General features: G+C 44.4%; 3 protein-coding genes across 7 annotated transcripts in view; all 3 read right to left on the bottom strand.

Annotated features, from left to right (window-relative positions):
• Positions 1 to 9,282, bottom strand: part of Ankar (ankyrin and armadillo repeat containing) — a 47,764-nt gene extending 38,482 nt beyond the window's left edge. For 4 of the 5 annotated variants that reach the window (XM_048456011.3, XM_048456013.3, XM_048456014.3 and 1 more), the window contains exons 1-3: positions 8,827 to 9,282; positions 6,552 to 7,187; positions 1,837 to 2,274 (exon numbers count right to left, since the gene is read on the bottom strand). In XM_048456011.3, the coding sequence (XP_048311968.2) occupies positions 1,837 to 2,274; positions 6,552 to 7,152 (1,039 nt within the window). In that variant the 5' untranslated portion in view covers positions 7,153 to 7,187; positions 8,827 to 9,282. The remainder of the gene's footprint in view (positions 1 to 1,836; positions 2,275 to 6,551; positions 7,188 to 8,826) is intronic. The other variant, XM_048456012.3, reaches the window with a different exon arrangement.
• A 2,913-nt stretch (positions 9,283 to 12,195) lies between these two features.
• On the bottom strand, positions 12,196 to 16,266 carry Asnsd1 (asparagine synthetase domain containing 1). Its single transcript, XM_048456010.3, is given in 4 exon segments — positions 12,196 to 12,539; positions 14,411 to 14,592; positions 14,850 to 16,175; positions 16,177 to 16,266. Coding segments are annotated over 4 exon segments (1,848 nt in total). The 3' UTR covers positions 12,196 to 12,289.
• Asdurf (ASNSD1 upstream open reading frame) lies at positions 16,217 to 19,822 on the bottom strand. Its single transcript, XM_087902251.1, has 4 exons — positions 19,676 to 19,822; positions 18,425 to 18,478; positions 17,429 to 17,504; positions 16,217 to 16,356 (listed from the first exon to the last, which is right to left on the bottom strand). Exons 1-4 carry the CDS (start codon positions 19,763 to 19,765, stop codon positions 16,277 to 16,279), a joined length of 300 nt encoding a protein of 99 aa, XP_087758377.1. The 5' UTR covers positions 19,766 to 19,822; the 3' UTR covers positions 16,217 to 16,276.
• Between the last annotated feature and the right edge of the window lie 1,769 nt (positions 19,823 to 21,591).

The raw sequence follows: 21,591 nt of genomic DNA, 5'->3' as shown, positions 1-21,591 counted from the left end.
ATCATCCAGTTTAGTTTTCCCCGCCTACCTCTATTCTGCCCTGCACAGGCTCAAGACGGTCCTTTATTAACCAATGGTATTCACAGCATACAGAGGGGAATCCCGCATCACACATTTGTTTGTGGTACTAGAGAGTGAATTTGGGGTCTTGTATACACAAGTTGTTCCTGAGCTATATCCCCAACCCTCTTTCACTTTTGATTTTGAGCCATGCTCCATTGTGTTGCTTAGGATAGCCTTGACTTTTTTTCTGTTACCCAGGTTAGACTTGAATTTGTGATCGTCATGCCTCTATCTATGCCTGAGTAGTTGGGACTAGAGACATGTGCCATCAGGTCCACTAAAAAATAAACTGGTAAATAAATAAATACACATATACCTATGTATTTTATTTAAAACAATAATGTATATGTTATTGTTAATGTATTATATAATACATACATATATATGTGAACACACACATACATATATATGATCTTTTGAGACAGGGTTTCTCTGTGTAGCCCTGGCTTTCCTGGAACTTACTCTGTAAACTAAGCTGGCCTCAAATTCACAGAGATCCACCTGCCTCTGCCTCTGAGTGCTGGGATTGAAGGTGTGCACCACCACCGCCTGACAACAAAATTTATTTTTATGCATTCTGAGCATGTCTTGTGGTTTTACTGTATAAACTATTTAAAAGCTTTGTTAAAATATTCTGATTGACATATATGAGTAAGCACTAACCCCCTCAATTATTAGAGAGAAAATCTGTGATTTTGGTAACTTTTGTTTAAACAACAACAAAACTCCCTTGAGCTTCTTTAGACAAAAGAGACACTATAAAGAACCAAGTAGGCATTTCCATCTGTTTCAACCATAGCAACTCTTACAGTCAGTGTTCTGTTGTAGAGACACCATGACCACAGCAACCCTTACAGTCAGTGTTCTGTTGTAGAGACACCGTGACCACAGCAACCCTTACAGTCAGTGTTCTGTTGTAGAGACACCGTGACCACAGCAACCCTTACAGTCAGTGTTCTGTTGTAGAGACACCGTGACCACAGCAACCCTTACAGTCAGTGTTCTGTTGTAGAGACACCGTGACCACAGCAACCCTTACAGTCAGTGTTCTGTTGTAGAGACACCGTGACCACAGCAACTCTTACAGTCAGTGTTCTGTTGTAGAGACACCATGACCACAGCAACCCTTACAGTCAGTGTTCTGTTGTTATAGAGACCATGACCACAGCAACCCTTACAGTCTGTGACAACAGCAGTATGACACATGGGCAGTGCTGGAGAAGAAGCTCAGAGTTCTACATCTGGATCTGCAGGTAGCAGAGAGAGCAAGACAGTGGGCCTGGTTTGAGCTTTGGGACCTGCAAAGCCCATCCCCAGTGTCATACTTCCTCCAACAAAGTCACACCTCCTGCTAATCCCTCTCAAGTAGAGCCACGCCCTTAAGACCAAGTATTGAAACCTATGAGCATATGGGGGCCATTCCTATGCAAACCACTACATCATTTTTTTAAAGAGATCTTTTTTATTATTATTATTATGTATACAGTATTCTGTCTGTGTGTATGTCTGCAGGCCAGAAGAGGGCACCAGACCCCATTACAGATGGTTGTGAGCCACCATGTGGTTGCCAAGAATTGAACTCAGGACCTCTGGAAGAGCAGGCAATGCTCTTAACCACTGAGCCAACTCTCCAGCCCCCCACTACATCATTTGATAGAAATAATAATCAGCTTCTATTACAGGAAAGTAATGAGAACATACACCATACTTATTTGGTAAATAATTTTCTGACACCCCGGCAAAGATGAGGTCTGTTTTTGCTTATCCTCTTACCTGAAAAAGGTGGCAGCAGACTATTTAAGTACGGCACTTTCATCTTTTTCTTTAGACTGAGTAAAAACGGAATCAGAAAGCATATTAACTTCAGATAGCCCATCCCTTTTCTGATCTCTTTTTTTTTCTCAAAGTGCTTTTGAATAACCTTCTTTTGAAGATACAGTCTTTGCTGTAGCCGCTGGTAAGTACAAATATCAAGATAATCCTGGGTGTACTTTATAGCATTAGTGAGCCAATAGTCTGTCTCGAATATGAAGACGTTCTCATGTTGTTGAACTTGGGTGGTACTGAATGTCAACTTCAGCATGATATTTTCTGCATATTTCATAAATATAGCCTTTTCTTCAGGACTGTTGGGCTCATATGTTGGATCTTCATTCATGTCTTCGTCGTAGATTCCATAAAAGTCTGGATCATTTGTAATATCAACCAAACCTTCGCGGGGGGAAAAATAGAAGAAAGAAAAATAATAAGAGACAAGAGATAAAAAAAAGGGAGCAATAAACTTTTCTGGGCCTGGTGCAGCCACTGAAATCATGGACGACTGCTGTGGATCCCTTCACTGGGTCTACATAGAATTAGGCCCCTTGGAAGTCAGTAGGAGTGATGGTTTTGAAACGACCTAACTGCAACACTCACAGCTAATAACAGGTTCCTGGAAAAGGAGGGTCTCGGCCTTCTGTCATGGACCACAGAGGTACATAGTGAGAGGAGCGCTTCAAAGGCCAGCTTTTCAGAAATGCATATCTCATGGAGAATAGACCTCATCTAGCAAAGCAATGGCACATCTCATTACCCTTATCCAGCAAGGTGGTTTAGGTATATTTGCCTTCTGAAGGCGTTGGCTGTCTTCAATGTCTTCTTGTGTGAAGCCATAAGCCCTTGGCCTCACATTACAGCTTGGGGATTCTTCCCATAGTATTACAGTGTTGTTTACTGGGCATAATTTCCCCTATGCATTGGTCTATAGGATGACTCCTCCCCCAGCAATGCTTGACACTGGCAAGAAAGTAATCATAGTCAATACCCTTACCCTCTCAATCAGGTCTTTGTATAAACATAGAAGTCTACCCTCCTGTACTTATTTCTTTTGGCAGACAGTTGGTCTATGTTAGTGTTCAGGCAAAGAGACCTCGATTGAGACATTCACAGATGCCCAAGGACAAGAATTACAGCATGTAATGTGAATAGTGTCATGGGGATTTTGATTGAGGCCAGCAACCCTAATGAACATAAACTTAAAAGTTTTCAATAAAATACTTGCAACCTGAATCAAGCAAATACCAAAAAGATTACCCACCACTAGTCAGGTGGATTTTATCCCAGGGACACAGGGACAATTCAACACACGTAAGTCAATAAATGCAATATAAGTCATATAAACGGACTTAAAGAAAAAAGGCACACTTGAGAGATACAGAAAGGGGCTTTGAAACCTAGAGTCAGCGTAATCTCAATCAAAATCCCCATGACGCTATTCACAGAAATAGGAAAAAAAATCCTAAAATCTGTAATGGAACCACCAAAGATCCTGGATAGCTAAAGCAACCCTGAGCAAATAGAACAATATTGGAGTTATGACCATGACAGATTTCAGATTTAAGGCTATAGCAATAACAAGGAAAAAGCATGATCTTGGCACAAAAACAGAGCAATGAAAATGTAGATCCATGAAAGAAAGCAGAAGGCACAGACATAGCTATGGCTGTCTGATATTGGAGAAAGATGCCCAAAATCTACATTGTGGAAAGAGAAGCTTTGAGGGAAAACAATAGGCACACGCAGGAGGATAGAGTTAGATCCATATCGATTACCTTGCTCCAGAAGCATCTCCAAATTGGTCAAAGACCTGTATGTGAGGCATGACGTTCTGCTAGGAGGGAACATAGGAAATACCCCACCTGATACAGGTATAGGGAAAACATCGTCGTCAAATAGGGCTCTGATCATTCAGGAATGAAAGCCATCAACTGGCAACTGGGAACTCATAACACTGAAAAGCTTCTGTACGGCAAAGGGAACAGTCAGCCCAGGGGAAAGGAAGCCCACGGAGTGGGAGAGAATCTGTCAGCTCTAACCTGTTGGAAGATCAGTATCCAGAACGTACAAAGAAATCAAGAAAAGAAATCACCTATTTGAAAATGATCTATGGATCTGAACAGAGTTCTCAAAAATAAAAATGATCAGTAAATAGATTTTGAAGTGTTCAGCATGGGGGCTGGAAAGATGGCTCAGTGGTTAAGAGCACTGGTTGCTCTTTTAGAGGTCCCGAGTTCAATTCCCAGCACCCACATGATGGCTCACAACCATCTGTAATGAGATCTGGTGCCCTCTTCTGGAAAGCGGGCATATACGGAGGCAGAATGCTGTATACAAAATAAACAAATAAATAAATCTTTTAAAAAAAAGTGTTCAGCGTGCCTAATAATCACAGATATGCAAATTAAAACTACTCTGAAATTTCATCTTGCTGCAGTTCCAATGAATGAAGAGCTAAGTTGAAGAAAGCAATTGACCACAAACAGTGGCAAGGACACAGGGGAAGGAAACCCTTCTCATTCATTGTTGTTGGGACTGAGAACTGGGGTGGCCACCATGGAAGTGATGGAGGAGGGTTAACTGTCTATGTGTTACTTTCATTGGTTAATAAAGAAACTGCCTTGGCTTTTGATAGGACAGCAGCTTAGATAGGTGGAGTAGACAGAACAGAATGCTGGGAGGAAGAAGGCAATGAGGCAGTCGCCATGACTCTCCTCTCCCAGACAGCTGCAGGTTAGAATCCTCCTGGTAAGCCACCACCTCGTGGTGCTACACAGATTATTAGAAATGGGTTACATCAATATGTAAGAGTTAGCTAATAAGAGGCTACAGATAATGGGCCAAGCAGTGTTTAAAAGAATACTGTTTCTGTAATTATTTCAGGTGTAAAGCTAGCTGGGAGGCGGGCAGCAGGAAGCAGCCAACCGCTCCTTCTACATGGAAGTAAATATGGAGACTTCTTAAATACTAAAAGTAAATCTACCCCAGAACCCAGCTATAACCACTCCTTGGTATATGCCCAGAGGACTCAATATCTTACCCCAGAGATACTTTCCCAACCATCTTTATAGCTGCTTTGGTGACAATAGCTAGGAAGTGGTAACAACCTAAATGCCCTTCAATGTATGGATAGTAAAAAATGTGCTGTGTGTGTACACAATAATGTTCTGTTCAGCTGTAAAGAAAAATGAAATCTACAGATTAATAAATGGAACTGGAAACTATTGTGTGTGTGTGTTGGGGGGGTAACCTAAACACAGAAAAGTAATGCTTTATGTTCTCTCTTATTTGTGGACCCTGGCTCCAAATCTTTGGATCTGAGTATATAACCTGAAGTATCAGAAGCCAGGAAAGTAGAAAAGCGCTATGGTTTTCCAAGCACTTAGTTTTAGGGTTCCTATTGCTACTATGAAACACCATGACCAAAAAGCAAGTTGGGGGAGGAAAGGGTTTATTCAGCTTACCCTTCCACGTTGCTGTTTACCACTGGAGGAAGTCGGGACAGGAACTCAAGCCGGGCAGGAACCTGGAGGCAGGTGCTGATGCAGAGGCCATGGAGGGGTGCGGCTTACTGACTTATTTTCTATGGTTTGCTTAGCCTGCTCTTCTACAGAACCCAGGACCAGCGGCCCAGCAGTGGTACCACCACCAGGGGCTGGGTCCTCCTGCGCTGATCACTAGTTAAGAAGATGCCTTACAGCTGGATCTCATGGAGGCATTTTGTCAACTGATGCTCCATCCTCTCTGATGACTGCAGCCTGAGTAAAGTTGACACAGAAAACCAACCAGTGCAGAAGGGACCAGGTATAATGGGGGGGGTGGTCCTTAACTGGGGAGGATGAGGAAGATTCGGAGACTTTTATATGGGGAAAGGGATGGAGAGATAAATGACCCTAAGAGTATTTTAACAAGCTATAAGGCATCATATTTTATAAGCTTAAAGTATAGAATATCTATTTGAACATTAGATATATTTTATATTTAATTCTACAGAGAAATAATTTATTTCTCTCTATATACATAGCTATATAATAGATAAATAGATATCTATTTGTGTATGCATGTATCCACCTTTTTTAGTTGAGTTATATACCACATAGGATGACAATAATTCCCCGAAGAGCCATACATGATCACAATAAGACTGATGCACATACGCAGCATGCATATCACCTGTATGTGTTCAAGCCAGATGGGGTCCCAGCTTTGAGAGGGGGAAGTGGACATGGGTTCCATTATCTAGCTAAGAAGCTATCTGTAATTGATACCTGCTTGCAAAGAATAAATTAGTTTTCTCCAATGGAGTCTCATTGAGTCTACCACACTTCATGTTTAGATGGCCAACACAAACAAACTCAATGATATTTTTGTAGACTTTTTCTCTCATATTGCTTCGTTTGGGAACATTTTGTCTTAATGGTCTTTTGCTTGCATACCGTGGTTTCTGATTTTGTACTTGTGTGTGTAAGAGAGAATTTCTTTTTTATTTGTTTGTTTTCCTTTTTTTTTTAAGAGAACAAGAAAGGTGGAGTTGGGGAAGTAGGAACAACCTCGGAGGATTTGGGTGGGGGGGGAGTATGATCAGAAAATACATTGCATGCAAAAGTTCATTTTCAATAAAAGAGAAAAATGGCTTGTAATAAAAACAATTAAGCAGTGCTAGATTCTCTTACCTGCTGAACTAAACTCAGAAAATATATCTTTCGTTGTTTGAGGCTTCCCATCTTGGTCAATGTCCATGATAGTGCGCCACAATTCAGAGAATCTGGCGCGTTTCTCCTTTGGCATGTATATTCCATGCCACAGTGCTTTTAGCATGTAGTCAATATGGATCAAAATCTGTCCAATTCTGGTGTCGTAATAAGCTGGGGGTAACTGACAAGAAGAACTCTGATCATAATTTGCTTCTAAACTGATTGAAGGGATTTGATTTAAGCAATAAATTCCAACAGCCAGCTCCCTTAAGATCTGATGGACTTCTCTGTAGTCTAATTGGGCAGTAGGGTCCACGGGAGTCAAGAGGATGGCCGTGGAGAAGCCCACATTATTGATCTGACTCATGAGTCCACACGGGATGTCCAGTTGAGAACGGACGTCATCCTTGGCAGCCAGCCAGCTGACTACGGCTGTCGTCAACAATTCTTGTACTTCGCTGCGTTCGTATCTTTCAAAGAAAGCAGAGGCATTTCTTTGCACTGCTAAATTTTCCAGGTAGGTTTCTTCATCTTGAATCTGATCAAATCTAACTATTCCTTTTTTGGATATTCTTAACATTGCGAATTAAATCTAGTGTGTCCTTCTTGAAGTTTCTGCAAAGAAGGAGAAGACAAACCAAAACATTTGTCGTGGCGACAAAGCTGTATTTTTCTAGAATAAGCACGTGCCTCTACACTTTCTAAAGTTAATCTTTTCATGGTCAATCAGAACTCTTCTCAACCTCCCATTAGTTGCACCACAAGAAGCTTCAATTTGAATCAAAATACTTAAGGTTGTAAAATCTTTAACATTCATCATGGTAGATGATTTGAAAATCTCTGCTTTTCAGAGCCAAACGGCACCGAGTTCTCAGTACTCTGCCACCTCTCCAGGAACCAATCACACAGATTGTCATCTCTTAAGATTATATATATATATATATATATATATATATATATATATATATATATATATATATATAACATTTTAGTTTGTGTAAGTATATTCTACAATGTTCGTAATGATGAAATAGCTTGACACGCTTCCCATTTGTCTCATTTAAGTTTCTATCGCTGTGATAAACACTGTGACCAAAGAAACTGATGTGTGTGTGTTGGGGGAGAATTTATTTGGCTTCTCGGTCACAGCGTATCCTCAGTGGGAGTCGAGGCAGGAAGTGAAGCAGAGACCAGAGAGGAACACTGCTTACTCATCTGCTCCTTCTGGCTTTGTCACTTTGCCTTTTTCTATACCCATGACCATCTGTCATCCACAGGGGGCTGGGCTCTTCCTTCCACACCGAGCATCAATCAAACAAACCTCCCTGCTGGGTAATGGTGGCCCACACCTTTAATCCCAGCACTTGGAAGTCAGAGACAGGTGGACCTCTTCTGAGTTAGAGGCTAACCTGGTCTGCAGAGCAAGTTTCAGGACAGTCGGGGCGACACAAGAGAAATCATCTCGAAAAACCAAGAGAGACAAAGTCCCATAGATGTGTCTCCAGAGCGATATAATGGAGACGTTTGCTTGCTTTTGGTTTCTTGTTCCTAAATGACCTTAACTTCTGTTTCACTTGGCAACAAGCTAACCAGAACTTCATTAAATGGGACGTGGCTGTGTTTCAGAAAAATGTTAAGTTTGTATATGAGAAGCCCCTGCTTGTCTTCAGTTTTCATTGTGAAGATATTTTTTAACTCCCTCCCTCCCCTTTCCACCCCATTTATCCCTCTTTTCCTGCACATGCTGTCGCTGTCCTCTCTTCCTCTTCACCCCTAGACGCTCCCCCTCTTGGGGTACCTCAGTCTAGGTCCCCACTCATCGGCTGAGCTGTCCCTCCCGCCTGCTGAATGCCTGCTTTCACAATACTAATATTTTATATTATATTTATACTAATATTTTATATAACGTTTGTATTATGTTTATATATCTACTCTGCGGGATGTCTAAAACCGAGTATTTTTACTTAATGTCATCGGCCTACGCTATGCAGGGATTTTCAAAATTTAGCCTGCACCTGTTTCTGGATCAGAAGCCTTGGGGCAGGAAATTTGCATTTTGTAGTCAATGCTGTGTATCCAACCCAGCTTTGTAGGGCATTTTCCTACTACTTCGTAGAGGCCGGCTCGTAAACTAAGGAGATTACAGGCCATGATGGGGGCTGTTTTCAGAAACAGACCCCCGCTCCAAGACTTGTGATCATAATCAGTATCCACCAAGGACATGGGAAAGGACAAGGAAAAGGGAGAGGCCTACTTGGAAATACTTTTCTTGTCTAGCAGAGTCGCGCTCACGATGGTCACTAAGGTATTCCCAAGAGCAGACAACCGTTGCTTGGGATGGCTACTCGATGGTTCTGAATAGCCCCAGAACCTCCAGAGCGCGAGACAGTCAGGGAAGCTGGGCCTTCCGTGTGCAGAGGGCCGGAGTTGATGGGGAGAACCGGGAGGACCCCAGGCTGGGTAACGCTGTCTTAAGGCCTTCCTTCACACAGGCTGCGTCTCAGGAAGACGAGCATGGGCTGGCGCGGCCTCTCTACATTCGGCTCCAAGGCCACAACCCCGGGATTGATCCCATGAGGACAAATCCTCTAACCTCTCTCGTGATCTCAGTCCAGCAGCATGTTCTGCCACCGCCACTGAGCATCCACTAAATGCAGAGACAACCACAGGCGCCCTGGAGTGGCTCGAGCCAACGAGCCGGGCTCTGAGGGTCCCGGTCTGGAATCTTATTGTGCAACAAACGTTTACTGAACATCAATTATGACCCAGGCACCATTCCAAAGACTGGAGATGCAGGGGAAAGAGCAAAACCCCGAGGAGCTTAGAAACACAAAATGCTTGCCAACGTGGGGTAAGATGCGGCCCGCGCCAAAAAGAACGTCCAGATGTCTGTGGAGCGACTGAAAACGAGGTCGGGAAATGAAAAAGCCACCCGTGCAATGAGCTGTTAAAGTTGCTCTTCTGGGACCGGGGCGCTGTTGCTGAGTGTGAGAAAATAAACTGCGGCACCGAAAGCAAGGGATGGGAACACAAAATGAATATGCAGATCGGGTGAGGGCCAGCGTGCGACTTTGAATTCATATCCCAGATAACTGGGCTAAAGCGTTCCTGATGCAGGTCAGGTGAAGGCCAGGTAATGGCGGCAGTGATGAGGGTGGAGCGCTGGGGCCTCTGAGGGGGGCTACTGGTAACAGATTACAGGGTCGCAAGGTGTTGAAAAGAATATGTCAGGATGACCCTTCAGTTCCCATCAGGGGCTATACGGTGTCAAAACACGATTCTGAGTTCAGCTGTGAACATAATTCTGTGTATCAGAGAAGCAAAGGAAGGCCAGATGATCTCCCGAAGGTATCCGGAAAGGATAAAGAGGCAGCTGGGGGCAAGACTACAAATCCACTTAAGCTAAAAAAAAAAAAAAAAAAAAAAAAAAAAAAAAAAAAAAAAAAAAAAAAAAAAAAAAAATGAACCCAGGCGCTGGAGAGGTGGCTCAGCGGTTAAGAGCACTGCCTGCTCTTCCAAAGGTCCTGAGTTCAATTCCCAGCAACCACATGGTGGTTCACAACCATCTGTGAAGAGATCTGGTGCCCTCTTCTGGCCAGCAGGCACACACACAGACAGAATATTGTATACATAATAAATAAATAAATCTTTATAAACAACAACAACAAAACCTGAAGCCAGAGAAGGTTGATTCGCCAGCATAGAGAGCATACTGTTAACATCCAGGACAGAAACCTGAAACTTAACCTTTGAAGGTCAGCTGGAGAGGGCAACTAGGGTTACATAATGGGATGCTGTCTTAAAGAGAGCAAAGACGGGAGAGGGAGGGGTGTGAGAGAAGGCAGTTATGGAGGTTAGGGTCAGCAGAAGACAAAGGTGATGTAGGTGGGTCATCTGTCTATGTGTTATTTTCATTGGTTAATAAAGAGACTGCCTTGGCCCTCTGATAGGACAGAAAATTAGGTAGGCAGAGTAAACAGAACAGAATGCTGGGAAGAGGGCAATGAGGCAGACACCATGGAGCCAGACATGCTGAATCTTTTTCGGTAAGCCACCACCTTGTAGTGCTACACAGATTATTAGAAATGGGTTAATCAAGATGTGAGAGTTAGTCAGTAACTAACTCTCTAGAGATAATGGGCCAGGCAGTATTTAAATGAATACAACTTATGTGTTATGATTTCTGGGGCTAAGCTAGCCGTGTGGGAGCCGGGCGGGATGAAAAGCAGGCCTGCCCGCAGCACCTCACTATATAAAGGGATGGCCAGGAGGCCCAGGGAAGCCATGACTGGTCAGAAGCCATGGGAAGTCTCACGGATTGACAGGTACGGTTTACTTCACTCGCTGCAGCCAGATCAAAGGGAAGTTTAACTTGCCCTGAATCTTACACTGAGCAGTGAGGTTCTTCGTGGCTGGGGCAGAACTCTTATTAACATCAGGCACTATGCACGAAACTGCACTTACCAGGAAGTAAACCTGGGGCACAGGGAAGCCTTTATCAGTTTATCAGCTAGTCTGTCAGTTTCCTAACAATTCTTTTCTACAAATAGATCAGAAAGGTGTCAGTCCCAGATAAAGACTCCAACTAATAGAATGTGGGGGTGGTGATGAGATGTGGGGGGGATCATGATGGACACTTAATGGGGTACGCAAGGGCAGATCATCAACTGCTTTCTGTTTGATACACAATAGAAGGGGTGACATAGAGAACGGTCTTTTGAATGGTAGGGGCCCATTTCTGCTTGTAGTGGCGAGAGAGCAAGCAATGGGATGACCGCAGAGGTGGAGTCACGATGCAGACACACCCCAGGATGGGTCTCCTAGGAAACCAACTCTATGGCGCCTCTGCTCTTGGACATCCACTCAACAGAGCTCAGAAGTCAGTTGTCTGAAGAGACTTCTGTGCTGGCCAGAGGCAGGTCTCAGGCAAGTCAACTGACCTTTCTGTGAACGGCTAAGTGGACAAGCACAGTTGAAGGGCCAGAAAATATTTAAATTAGTTCTTAAAAATTCCTCATGTAGGGAAACGAGCTGACAAGGGCATTAAGTCTGTCAGAGCCTAAGCCAAGGTTTCTGAAGACAACAGCAAACTGAGTTATAACTCAATTCTGACACTGTCTTCCAGGTCCCAGGTTTAGGAGCTCAGTCCTACAGGACTGACCCTTTAACGCCCAGCACAAGCGAGGCCTCTGCTCTCCAGCCATTAATGAACTGAACTCTCACAAGCCCCTCCACCCTGCCCCTTCAGTGTTAAGTGTGCTGAGAAAACTCAAAAGGATAGAACCTGGAAACATCCAGGTGGAAGAGATGCACAGGGCAGGGTACTGGGGGGAGAAAGCAGCCTTGTGCGCCTTCTGTAATTTCATCCTACAAACCCTCTCCTGCATCTGCAAACTGGAACTCATTGCATCTCTGAAGAGCTTGGCGGAGCTTCATTGCAGCCTACTTCACCTGCTTCTCAGGTGAAACTTCCCCGAAGGCCAGCTCTAATCATGTACATATCTGGGATACTGGTAACACCCCAGTGCTGAGGCCATCTGGGGAACCCTGCCTAACTCGCCTCATGTGTCTGATGGAAAGGAGCCTTGATGGGAAAAGTAAGAACTCACACAAGGCACTAGGAAAGCACTACATCCCCCACCCGTAAGGCAGCAGCTGTTTATTATGGTGTTATCACATGGTGGAATCACGGGGTGACACACTCTTCCTGAGGTTTGCTAAGGTAGGATCTGGAGCCTTCCACATTTATCAGACGCCTTCTCGTTAACGTTCTCAAGCTTTGCAATCCTACTTCCAAACTGCATGGCCCGCTTGGGCAGAAGGGCCGAGGCTGTGAGACTGAGTTCTACAGCTGCCAGGCGTAAGATGAGTTTCTCACCGACCCCACGGGGCAAAGCCAGGTCTGCCTTCTCCCACACCGGCAGCGAATTTAGGAAAGACACGACATTCTCATCCAGGAAAGGAAACCTAAGATTTATTAAAAAAAGAAAAAATGATAGTGACTACTACTGAAAAAAAGTCTATTAGTGATTATATAATTTAATAGGTAAAATTCAACCTCATTAAAAAGGCAAACTTTAAAACATGGCAATTTTATATGCATCATAAAGAATTCTAAAATCTAAATAAATTATTGTCTGTGATATCAAGAAATAATTTCAAGTTGTGTCAGAGGATCCTTGAGGCTGCCCCCATATACAACTTGATCACGAATAACTTATGTTTGATTTGAGCATGCCTACAGAAACTGAACTTTAGGGGCATGAAGCCAACGGAAGGGTTCCCAAAGCCTGGACTTGTAACACTGTAAATAAACAGAACTGTAACAATTTTGTTTATTTACACTTAAATTGCTTGTGCGGCCACAAATTGGTATCCATAACAAATACTACATTTAAAACAGAAATGTTCTGCTCTTTGCTTCTGCACTTTCCCACAAAACCATGGATTTTCTCTGAAGCCGTGTTTTCTTTCCATCACGAGTCCATTCCCATCTTCCTCTGCCCATCCTCAGACACACAACAGCTCTGCTGCACTCACTGTCGTAAACCATTCTCCGTACACACAACAGCTCTGCCGCACTCACTGCCGTAAACCATTCTCCGTACACACAACAGCTCTGCCGCACTCACTGCCGTAAACCATTCTCTGTACACACTGCCATCTGAGCGCAGCACTGGGATACTTTCCTAGGCCTTTGGAATTAACCGCTTCATCAGAAAAAGTAAATTCTCTTATTCCTTCATCTGCCTGATGATAATGGGTTAAATTCCTCTCTTCCTCTTCCTCAACTCCTGACCCTCCCTCTCTCTCACGTTTTTCAAAGGGAGTTTATTTACTTTGTAGAACAGTACTAATTATCTATTTGAAATATAATCTTGAGAAATAGAACAGCAATGACAATATAATTTGGACAAGGACTGGCAACACAGGGACAGCGGGGCAAAGGCAATCATGCTTCAGTGGAAAGGACTAAGCATGAAATAAAGGCTAGAGGCCATTCTCAGACAGGGGGAGGTAACTACTGTGATGTCCCAGCTCTCATAAGGCTTACATGGCTTCCTCCTCCTTGCCTGCTGAATCCTTCTGACAAAATACCACTTACTAACTATTTAAACACAGTTCCATTCATTTTTACTTTTGAGACGTGGTCTTGCGACGTAACCCAGGCTGGTCTCAAACCCGTGGTCTCCGGCCTCTGCCAGCTAAAGTGAACCACCGTGGACACAGAACTCCACAGCTGTGCTCCTCACACCGCCCCGTCTCCCTGTGCTCTTACCGTCGAAAACTCGTGATTTTCACTATGTCCTAACTAACATCCTAAGTACGTGGTAGGCAGAAACAATCCGAGATTTCAAAAGCACACACGAAACTGCCTTGGTTTCTGTGAAGATTTTAGGACATCTAAAACAGACTAAATCGTGTTTAAACACCACACAAGGGACAGAAATCCAGGCCTGGGACCCCCATAGCTCACCACAGCAGACATGCTTACATAGACAAACCCAGATTCTACAACACTGCAGGACAAAGTCAGGGTGGGCTTGTGGGGCAAAACAAAATCCTTAAACTGCCTCCACTTGGAAATACACTATGCTGTCTTTGCGTCTGTAGTTTTCTCATCATGGCCCTAGAAAGAATGACTCAGTCACCTTCTATCATGAGTGCAGACATCCTACCGCTCCCTGGCGCCTTCAGCTCCCCCATCGACTGTTTACAGTGTAACTGAGACAGTGTGCAAATGCTCCTGTTCTGACGGGAGCAATCGCCACAGAAAAGGAATAGGAAGCCTTCCCTTGCATTTCTACTACAAAGCATCTAAGTAATGAGTCAGTCACCTTGCTTCCTTCCCATGGTCACCAATCACTCTGTCGTCACGACCGAGGTTTCGGGAGGAAATGCGGCCCAGTTCCATGGCTATTTCCTCATTCAGTCCTTCGAGGCCGAGAGACTGAAAGCGGACACGATGTCGGGAGTAGCCTGCCAGCTGCTCGTCTGCACCGATGCCAGTCAGAATCACCTACAGAAGAGTGAAGAAAGCCAGAGATGTGACTGAGGACAAGAAAAAAAAAGAAAGAAAAAAAAAGGAGAGAGATTTTTCTTATAAAGCCTAAAAAAACCCCACAGGTCAGAAAAAAGTAAAAAAAAAAATCAGTTTTAAAGAAGTAATATACATTGTATTAAAAAGAATAAATAAAGTGCAGTATACACTTACAACCTTAAATGTTAAAAGGCTCAAGAGTCAAAATTAGGTCTCGGCAATCCCTCTACGCACACCTTTGCAGGGCTCTCGTAAGATCTCGCGGCATCCTGGGTCACCAGGCAACCGGCTCCTCTAGCAGCAAACCAGACGGCGCAGCCAATGCTGTCATCCAGAACTGTGTCCAAGGGCTGAACCAAGTGACATATCCGAGCTCGTCTTAGATTTTGTAGCTCTTCAAGAGAAACATTGATTTCAACAAAATTCCAAGTCCGAGAAGGGTTGACAGACTGCAGTTCCTTCAGCCCTGCTTTTCCTGTGACTCGGTCTGGCACCTCAGCGGCACCCTGACAGAATTCTTCAGCCAGGGTCTTGGGACGGCTTCGCTGTTTTCTTTCGATGTTAGGAACATTTGGCCCAGTCTCTCGTTTACCCACAAAAGCCACATTCAGAAGATCAATTGGCTCATCTAAAGGAACATGACGGTCAGCAAGGGCTGCGATCACCATGGAATCCACACCTCCAGAAAAGAGGATCGCAATGCTTGCTTTCTTATGACAAGCTTGCAAAACTTCCTCTGATGCCGGGTTTTCCTCCCTAGCTAAACATAAGACACGTCTCTTGACTGCAACACTCAGGACGTCAATGAACTGCTGAACTACTTTTTTTGTATGTCCATCTGTAAGAAATGTCTCAAGTGTCTCTCTTGCATGTGGAACACGGGAACTGTTTCTACAGGGAGCTTCCAGTGGAGCTTGAGGCAGCATCTTATTTAAGGGAGCAATCGGTTTTGGAAGATACAGCTCGGCTTCACTTGCTACCACCGATACAAGCGCTGGCAATTCTGTCAGGTCGATAGCACATTCTTCAATAACATTCTGCTCGGAAACGTATTTCCACGGATATAATTTTAAAGTCACACTACTGGAAACAGCAGCAGAATTGAGATCAATCTGGAAAATTCCAGATGCTGGAACTTCTTGCCACTGGTCTGTAAGCCCAGATACCTGGGCTCCAACTGAAGAGAGGCAGAAACTCTTGCCCAGATTATTAAAATGCCAAAGCAAGCTACGGCGGCCAAAAAAGTCCCTACCAAACCATAAGCAATGGCTAGAGGCTTGATAGTATATGAAAGACCAAGGCCCTCGGACTTTGGAGAAGAGTGCCAAGATATCAGCCTCCGTCTTACAGGCAGAAAGGCTTCTGCACATAACCTGAGTGTCATTGTCCTCTGCTTCAACCTGGACCCCACTGAAAACTTCTCCGTTCCATAGGAACACATTGCCGCTCTCGTCTTCCACGGGCTGGGCGGTCAAAACACCTCTCAGGTGAAGGACGTGAGCAGAAAACAAACACTGATAGTTAACGTTAGATTTTAACAACTGCTTGCTGCTGTCGGGACCCCCGTCGCCTAAGGCGGCACAGCAAATCCTCTCCTAACTCTTTCCTGAAGTGCTCAACAGAGAAGCCTACAGAACAGCAAATGCCGCACATGGTCCTGAAGTCAGGGCGCCTGCGTCTTGACTTTGGTCGTCTCCGAGTTTTCTAAGGCTTGGTATTCTTTTCTTAGTTCATCCAGTGTATCTGTAGGAGGGAGTGAGAAGAAGATTGAAGTAAAAGCTCAGAAATGCTTACCTATTAATTCATGGACAAAACAGACTACTTCTCAAGATTCTATGAGCAGATGCATTGCACAATTGCCAGGAGTAACTCAGAATGCTGTAGGGACAACCAGTGCTGAATCTGGGAATGGTTTCTTTTCACTGAGTGCTTAATTTTGGTCCAAGCACTTGGCTAAGCACTTTGCATATACAACTTTCAAATCTGTCAAGACCTTCCAGGCTCAAAGTATTCCCCCCACCCCCCAAAAATGAAAAATAGGAAAATGATTTTTTTATACTTTAAAGTATGAAAAAAAAATACATGCCTATCTCACTTCATAAGTACAGCCAATACATCTTGAAGTTACGTTTTTACTTCGTACATCTGTGATATAGTTTGATCATGCCCACCCCTCCCCCACCCTCTCTCTCCTTCCACTGACATGGTTAATCTACCAGGAGTCACATCCCTGAGGACACCGACTCTCCTCCCTGGCAGGCGTCACTTGCCAACAGCTCCTTCGTGGTTCAGGTCTCACCTTCCCTCAGAGAAGTTTCTTTTGGCAGTGGACGGCAGGTGAGACAAGAACCACAACTAGTGCGCAGGCGGAGATTAAGGGACTCTGGAGGGCTCAGTCCAAAACTGGACCTGTATCTAACACTCCTGACCCCTGCGGCTTGGGGGTCGCAGAAGAAAAAGGACAGAAGGAGCACGAGGACAGAAGACTGGGGAGTTCTGCTGCAGTGTGACAGTGTCTTCAGACATCACAGGCTTGCTATGCATGGGAACTCACAGCAGCTGCAGCTGCCGGCCCACGGTCAAGCCAGTCAGAATCCCAGTGCCACCCCAGCTAAGGAGTCTTTTTAAAGCGGTAGAGATCTTTGGAAGGCTAACTGGAAACAGATCACTGCAATCACGGACACGCCCAGATGCGCTCATGCAGATGGGGTTGAACTGAGGTACTATTACGAATCCCCACGAAAAGCCTAGAAGAGGTTTTCTATGGCATTCCACACATAACACTGAGAACAGAACCAAAATGAAGACCGCTCACTTTTGCTCTCGGAAAGCATGTTTGTTCGCTCTTCAAGAAAGAATATGTTGCTGTTCTGTTGCTGCCTGTACACTTTCTGCAAAAGAAAGCCACAGTATCAGGACACGGTTTGCACGGCGATGCTCCACAGAACCCTATGGCCACTTACTCTTGAGCTTCAGGAATATTCAGAATGGTCACTTATTAGCTATGAACAGATACCAAGTCACTGATGCTCTGCCACCCGGAAATGGCTGTCTGCACAGCGAGGCCATCCTGCCACTTTCCTGTCAACGAGCCACAGGAGTGTAATTTACTCTTGCAGATGCACAGCATGGAGAGCTTTGCTCACCACTAAAGGTTCTTCACACCACCGCACGGGAACAACACAAGAGCCTTTGCTGCCCGCAAACGTCAGACATTTGTCTGTCTCTTCACCATTACAGACACAGACGGCTGCCACCACCATTAAATGCCCGTGCATTTCACAATTGTATATGTATCAATTACTCCGCAAGAAGCCCCAGGTCAAGCCTCACACAATGTTTAGACATTCTGCCAGTCTGATCTCCTAGAGCTCGGTATTAATTTGCCTTAGTGTCCAATATTCCACAAATGATAATATCAGAAATGTTGAAAAATGTCAGTCACTAGAGGATGGAGAGACCTCAAAATCATCTCTTCATTGAAGATATAATTTTCTGCAGAAAAAGCACACATGAAACAGCGGCTGACTGATGAACACATCATAAAAAAAGGCATTAAATGGGGGTAAGTAGTTGGAATATTACAGTTTTCTGTGGACAAGGAAATAATTCTTGTTAAAGTGTAACAGGGAAATAATTTTCTCAACTTTGAGATGCACTGACATATACAGAGAAACAAATGAAAAACAGAAACAAACCAGGACGCTTTAGTTTGAAATCAGTATGTCAGAACTTTGTAACTTTAGCATAAATGATCTAACTCCTAATTTTAACATACTGTACACTATTTCAGATTCCTGCAGTAACTTACCCGATTCTTCTTCAGGTTAGAGAGCTCATCCACAATGATTTTTTGCTCTTTAATCTATGAAAATAAAGAAAAAGCTAAGGTAGAAGTTTCCAAAGTACGTTCGGTGGGGACATTCTAAGTCTAACGGGCCTGGGGACTGTCACATACACCCACCACCTGTCTAAACAGACACTATACAGGGGCAACAGCACCCAGCTGGGCTCCGTGGCAAACAGCCGGAGAAAGAAAGGCTTAGGCATGCCAGGAGCCAGTTACCACAGGGCTTATACCTTTAGTATAAGTGAGACACTATCTACCAAAATTAGTACCAATCTAGGTTTTATAACGTCTCGCTGTACATTAAAACAAAGAGAAAGAAAATGAATGTGGGTTCCTCCCTTTGCCCAGCAACCAGTGCTGTTCATGGTGTATGGAGATAACAATCAGTCATTCAGAAAAATAAATGGCACTGACGGCCCTACTTGCAGAGAGAAATTACCATTTTCCATCTCTGCATTTATTCTATTTTGTACGGTCAAGCCTACATACTGCTGGTATCATCAAGCTGGGCTTGTTCTGAACACCAGATGAATGCCTAAGTAGGCAATGCCTCTTTTGCGGCAATCACTCGCCACGACACACAGTATTACGGGGCAGAGTATTTTGAAAACTCACAGCCACCCTCTTCAGTGTGCACCCTGACGTCGCCACACCGCCAGAGGTGACAGTTGCGGTAAGGAACTACAAAGCCACAGGAGCTCATCTTCCCGGAGCCTCAAGTCTGCTTCTACAGTGTTCATTTTAGGAATGACGGATATACAGACATCTCACTTTAGCTGGTACCAAAGAAAACTGTGATACAGTGGGAATAAGGCCACTAACCGAAGATGTCATTCAAGGGGGTGGGGAGGAATGTAGAATTTAGCACTTTTAACACCTGAAAAGACTATAGCACACCCCTCCACTATCCATGTTTGAAGATTTTGTCTGTAATCGGAAGCTAATGGTAGGGTTCTGCATGGCGGTGCATCCCTGAAATCTCGGTTCTTAGGCAAGGGAATAAGGCCACGCTCCCCTTAAACAAGAGCTTGAGCCTGGCCTGAGCGATATGAAAACCCTATCCCGAAGGAAGGGAGAGCGGGAGAAAGGCAGGCAAAGATTAAAATGCTAGGGTCCGATGTAGAGACGACTGCAAGTCTGCAAGGACGCGACGGGCGCAAGCGCAGCCGCGGGGCCCGCCGCCCGCGTCCCGGGGCCCCAGACCCGCCGCACCTTGCTGCCCAGGGCCTCGCTGTGTGCAGTCGCTGTGGGCGGGGGCACCGGAGCGGCGCGATCGTCGGCGCGCACCCCACGGCCGGGCATCTCCACGCCGCGCCGCACGCCGGGGAACCGTGAACGGAAGGGGCTGACCGGACGCGCGAGCTCCCGCGAATCCCGCCCCTTCCGGTACCTCCACCAACGGAGTCTGCACTTTGACGCGTGCGCAGTCGAGGGCGCTCGCGGGAGGGGTGAAGATGTGGGGCGGAATCGGCGTGAAAAGAGTGTGCGCATGCGTACTAGTTTTAGGCCAAAAATAAATAAATAAAAATTGCCCGGTTGTGGAGTTCGTGGATTTTCTGTAACGTCTCCTAGCGAATACGTTGTAAATAATAATAGTAGTACTTATAATAATAATAATAATGTTATTATATAAGTATTATATAATATTATAATATAATTTATTATTATTATAACAACAGCAACAATCATCATCATCTCGCTCTCACATGCAAATAGAGTATAGAAGTAATAACAGACAAGAGAGGAAGCTGCTGTGCTGATTTCAGACACACAATGCTGACGTTAGGACAGTACAGAGTTAGACTGTAAGGCTTTTGACTCCTTGTGGTTAGGACTGCCACGTGAACTATATATAGCTTTAGATGGATTTTCGGTGAATTTTGGATGCTCTGTTCCATACAACATCTCAGTCAAGTCTAGAAATAGGCGAGAGAGATGGATGAGCGCTTTCCAGCGCTTCTCGGTTTGACGCTCGGCCGAGAGGGGCGTCTATAGGGCGGCAGAGGTAGGACCCAGCCGTAGAGCAGGAGGGCAGCAGAGACTGACTGTCATTTGCTTAAGACTCGGATAATTTGATAAACTAGAAACCTTCACCCGTTCTGATCTCATGATCTGTAAGTCATTCCTCAGTAGTGTGCCTTACTCTGTGATCTTGGCATTTCTTTATTGATAACACTTCTTGGGTGCTTAACAGGTTTTAACATCTCAGATTCTTTAGTGAGATGGCTAAAACTTGGGACGTGTTTGAAACGCACAGGTGAACTGGGGATGGAGACGACTCATCCGACTAAAGGCTGGTGCGTCCTGGGTTAAGCCCATGGATGCCTCTTACTGGTGCTTTGAGTAAATCTCAAGAACTAGATGTACTTTTAATTTTTTTCCCTTCTCATTGATTTTCTTAAGAACGACTTTTCTGTTTCCGATGTGCGCATTCCTGCTAAGCTATTTCACAGTGGAAGCGATGGTGATTGGGAATGTAGTTTCATAGTCTAACCTTTTAGTGATATCTGCAAGATGGGTAACACCTGGTCGTTTTTTAGAAGAGATTGGTAGGTAATCCAGTTTGTTAGCCTCTTTGTGCCCATTGAGTGAGAGCAGCTCCTCCAACTCCGGCTGGTCAGTTACATCTATGTTTCTCTGTTTACTGGCAACCTGACATTGAAGCCGTGAACTATATGTTAAAACACCTTACATCTCACTATGTGAATGTCAAATAATTTCCTACTTTGGAACATATTAATACTCACCATTTCTCTATTTGTATTAATTAAATTCATCTTTATCCATTTTTTTGTACATGTATACTGATCACAGTCACGCCCAACCCTACCCCACCCTGTCTACCCGCTCTGTTCCCCACGGATCTCATATTCAAACGCTTATTTTGAAGCTGAAAATAACAATATCTGTAAGTGCTCATTGTTAGTCTCAGGCGCATACTAAGGTATATCTAAGCTTGCTAAAGAGCTAACCAGAAACGATCCCAGTGAATTTTTACAAAACAGAAAGGTTCCGGGTTGTAGATTGACTGGTTTATTTCATATTAAAGATACCTCTTCCTTTCCAGATATTTTCAACAAGGCTAGAGTGTCCATAGCTAATATAGAGGACTTTTGCTTGATGGGTGG

This window comes from Myodes glareolus, chromosome 27, assembly GCF_982192425.1.
Source record: "Myodes glareolus chromosome 27, mMyoGla1.1, whole genome shotgun sequence".
Taxonomy (NCBI): Eukaryota; Metazoa; Chordata; class Mammalia; order Rodentia; family Cricetidae; genus Myodes; species Myodes glareolus.
The sequence above is the reverse complement of the archived record's forward strand: the minus strand, read 5'-3'. Positions and strand labels throughout refer to the sequence as shown.

Excerpts from the sequence above, each read along its gene's own strand:
- Asdurf (XM_087902251.1), bottom strand. The coding sequence starts at position 19,765 with ATGCCCGGCCGTGGGGTGCGCGCCGACGATCGCGCCGCTCCGGTGCCC. Across the intron at positions 17,505-18,424 it reads CTAACCTGAAGAAGAATCGG|AAAGTGTACAGGCAGCAACA; the intron begins GTAAGTTACTGC and ends TTTCTTTTGCAG. Across the intron at positions 16,357-17,428 it reads CATGCTTTCCGAGAGCAAAA|ATACACTGGATGAACTAAGA; the intron begins GTGAGCGGTCTT and ends TCCCTCCTACAG.